At 43.9% G+C, this 3,382-nt stretch overlaps 1 protein-coding gene across 1 annotated transcript; it reads right to left on the reverse strand.

Moving 5' to 3' along the window:
- Positions 1–419: 419 nt before the first annotated feature.
- On the reverse strand, positions 420–2,607 carry LOC109464941 (the record flags this gene model as incomplete). Its single annotated transcript, XM_019762058.1, has 3 exons — positions 420–697; positions 1,431–1,898; positions 2,341–2,607. Coding segments are annotated over 3 exons (1,013 nt in total), but the record flags the coding sequence as incomplete, so codon positions are not given.
- Positions 2,608–3,382: the final 775 nt, after the last annotated feature.

Consider the following 3,382-nt stretch of genomic DNA (forward strand, 5'->3'; position numbering starts at 1 on the left):
CTATACAGATACAGATACAGATACGTTTCCTCAATCACGACCTTAAGAAAAAGCAGCCAACAAACCCGTAATTTTTTTAATGATTAAACAATGGCTCATTCAAACAAAGACTTAATATACATGTATGTTTTTGCCTGCGGCAGTATAAAGCAATACGCAATGCTCAAAGTCATTTTTAGTTTACGCCTTGTTAAGTTTTGCACTTAGCATACCAAACATGTTTCATACAATGCTGCAGCCGACGCGATGTTGAACAGAATACTGAAGTTGTAGGAATCTAGTTATGAACTGACTTCAATTAATATAAACTTAATTGCCTTAATTAGAAGTCATCATGGAATACATTTATGACGCATCACAAGTTCTGTAATTTAAATAAATGTAATGCTGTGGAGAGAAAAAGTCACAAATGTATGCACTGTGAAAGCCTTACCCAGACACACGGGTTCTGATCCCACCCATGTGCTGTTGCCCACGTTGCAGTAGTAAGCTCCGTCTTTCAAACCGTATGCGTCCCCATAAGGGTTGGAGACTGGCCCCACCAACATGTCGGCTTCTGGCGGGCAGGTCACGGTACAGCGGCCCTGTAGCACTAGGGGGTTCCGAGACCACGGCCTTTTCACGTCAGTGTAGGTGTAGTCACAGCTCACGGTGACGTCATCAGTGTCCCACGGGAAGTCGCCACAAGGTGTGGGGCCTATATGGGGGATACGTGGATAGTAGACAAAACAGTTAGCCTCTACCAGAATATCCATGCTGCTGGAAAATAGTAGAAATTTCTCCAAATAGGCTGAATAGTACGTCAGAGTAATTTAAATTGAAACCTAGGAAACCATACCATTCCGTCTATTGGGAATATTTCTGCTCTTCTCCTGTGCAACCTACAGGCTAAAACGGTGGCGGCTGTTTAAGGTTTGAGACTATTACTTTAACAGCAAATATAGATAACAAAAGTACACAACTCAACAGCAGCATCAAATAGCTCAAGTGGCCAGAGTGTTTCAAATGTTTGCACAGTTGACCACTTTTCCAACCTGATGGACAAAAAGCTTTAGAAAACGTTCGAGTTTTGTACTAGTTATTAGTTAAATCTTTAGAGTCGATTCAGGAAGAACAGGGCTAGCTTGGTTACCAAACCTATTATAGCAAAGACAATGTAGAACTCGGAAGCTATAATAGGTTTGGTAACCAGGCTAGAACAGGAGCCTTTGTACGGACAGTTCGTCAAGTAAACAGAACTGCACATGAGGCACATGTTACATCGGATCCGCAAATGGTCAACCTTCGTCAATCGCATCCAGGACATGCTTTAGAGATCAGGGATATCAAAGTTTAGCATGGATGGAATAATTGTTGTGATAGTTACCGGCTTCGAAAAGAACCATGGAAGATGTTATAATAGGAATGACCGATTTAAAGCAAAGACTCGCCTTGTGTCCGTTCTGCTGCACAGGCCAGGCACATGGTGCGGTAGTCACTGCTGCAGCGCCAGTCATTGTCCGGACAGGGCCCCCGAACCACCCGGTCTATGGCGTCATGCAGAGTCGCGTTCTCCCATTGGGGAAGGGTCTGGGAAACCACGAACTTGGGGACAGTGGAGGGGTAGAAGGGGTGGGATTGGCGGTAGTGGTACTGTAAGGGACTAACCCATGAGCTACTAACGTCTCCACTTGTTGTTAACCGGTAGGCCGCTGTAGCCAGCCCTTCCCTGAAACCCAAGTTTCTACACGCTAAGTCGGCCCAGGACATTCTGTCTTGACGGTAAGCGCTCCACCCCCTGACAGGCCCCCACTGCCGCGTGACGTCATCGTACAGCTCCACACAGCCGTAAAACTCTCCCCCCACCAGCCGGACCGTGTTGGTATCGTCCGTGATGACGTTGGAGTTGTCGTAACCACCTGTGGCCAACACAAGTTTAAAAATGACTTATCATTTTTTAACTTAGAACTATAAAGTGATAGGCTAAAGAATTAGATGTGATACGTCAAAAAGTAGTTACTCAAGCAACTGGATATGATTTTGAAAACGTCAGACGTTTCAGCTAGTATCCACTACCTTTCGTCAGTGATAACTACTTTTTGGCGTATCTTATTACCTGGATGTCTAACCTTCATCGGCAAATTAGATGTGATGTTTGTAGAGAGTCATAGGAAATATACCATGAGAGAGGTTGGTTGATAGAGGGCCTTAGAGGTGGATGGATAGGAAAAGAAACGTATACCACAGATTGTTGGATGAAATAAGTATCAAGCTTCTTACTTTCTGTCTGACTGTTTTAAAACGACACGTGTTTAATGGTTGTCAATTTAAAAAAAAAATTAACAAATAGCAAGGCCTTACCCAGACACACGGGTTCTGCTCCCATCCATGTGCTGTTGCCCACGTTGCAGTAGTAAGCTCCGTCCTCCACGCCGTATCCGTAAGAGTCGTCAGAATAGGGCGGACCCACCAACATGTCGGCTTCTGGCAGGCAGGTGACGGTACAGCGGCCCTGTAGAACTATGGGAGGTTCAGTTGAACCCCACTGCTTCACGTCAGTGTAGGTGTAGTTACAGCTGACGGTGACGTCATCAGTGTCCCACGGGAAGTTGCCACAAGGCTTGGGCTCTGTATGGGGGAGGTATCGATGTCACGTTAGACAAAACAGCCCTGTAGAAGACCCTGTCGACTCCTGCTGCTGCAAAGTCTGCAACTTACGCGGAAGCTAAACACACTGTCTACCAGAATATCCATGCTGCTGGAAAATCGTAGAAATTTCTCCAAATAGGCTGAATAGTACGTCAGAGTAATTTAAATTGAAACCTAGGAAACCATACCATTCCGTCTATTGGGAATATTTCTGCTCTTCTCCTGTGCAACCTACAGGCTAAAACGGTGGCGGCTGTTTAAGGTTTGAAACTATTGCCTTAACTTAACAGCAAATATAAATAACAAAAGTACACAACTCAACAGCAACATCAAATAGCTCAAATGGCCAGAGTGTTTCAAATGTTTGCTAGAAACTTGAGCACTTTTCCAACCTGATGAAGAAAAATCGTTTGAAAACGTTCGAGTTTTCTAGTCGAATATTTAAACTAGTCAAATATTTAAAGTCGATTAAGGAATTCGAAGAAAAGGACAAAGTCACAATGATAATTGGGAGTGCCTTTGTAGGGACAGTTCGTCAAGTAAACAGAACTGCACATGAGGCACATGTTACATCGGATCCGCATATGGTCAACCTTCGTCAATCGCACTCGATAAACCCTGTTCATCCAACTTCCGAGTTAATAATATGCCTTAAAGATCAGGGCTAACTTTAGCATGGATTGGAATTTTTTTGTGATAGTTGGCTTTGAAAAGAACCATGGAAGATGTTATAGGAATTGTAAATAAATATTGA

Source organism: Branchiostoma belcheri, unplaced genomic scaffold (assembly GCF_001625305.1).
Source record: "Branchiostoma belcheri isolate BF01 breed outbred unplaced genomic scaffold, Haploidv18h27 scaffold1435, whole genome shotgun sequence".
Classification (NCBI taxonomy): domain Eukaryota; kingdom Metazoa; phylum Chordata; class Leptocardii; order Amphioxiformes; family Branchiostomatidae; genus Branchiostoma; species Branchiostoma belcheri.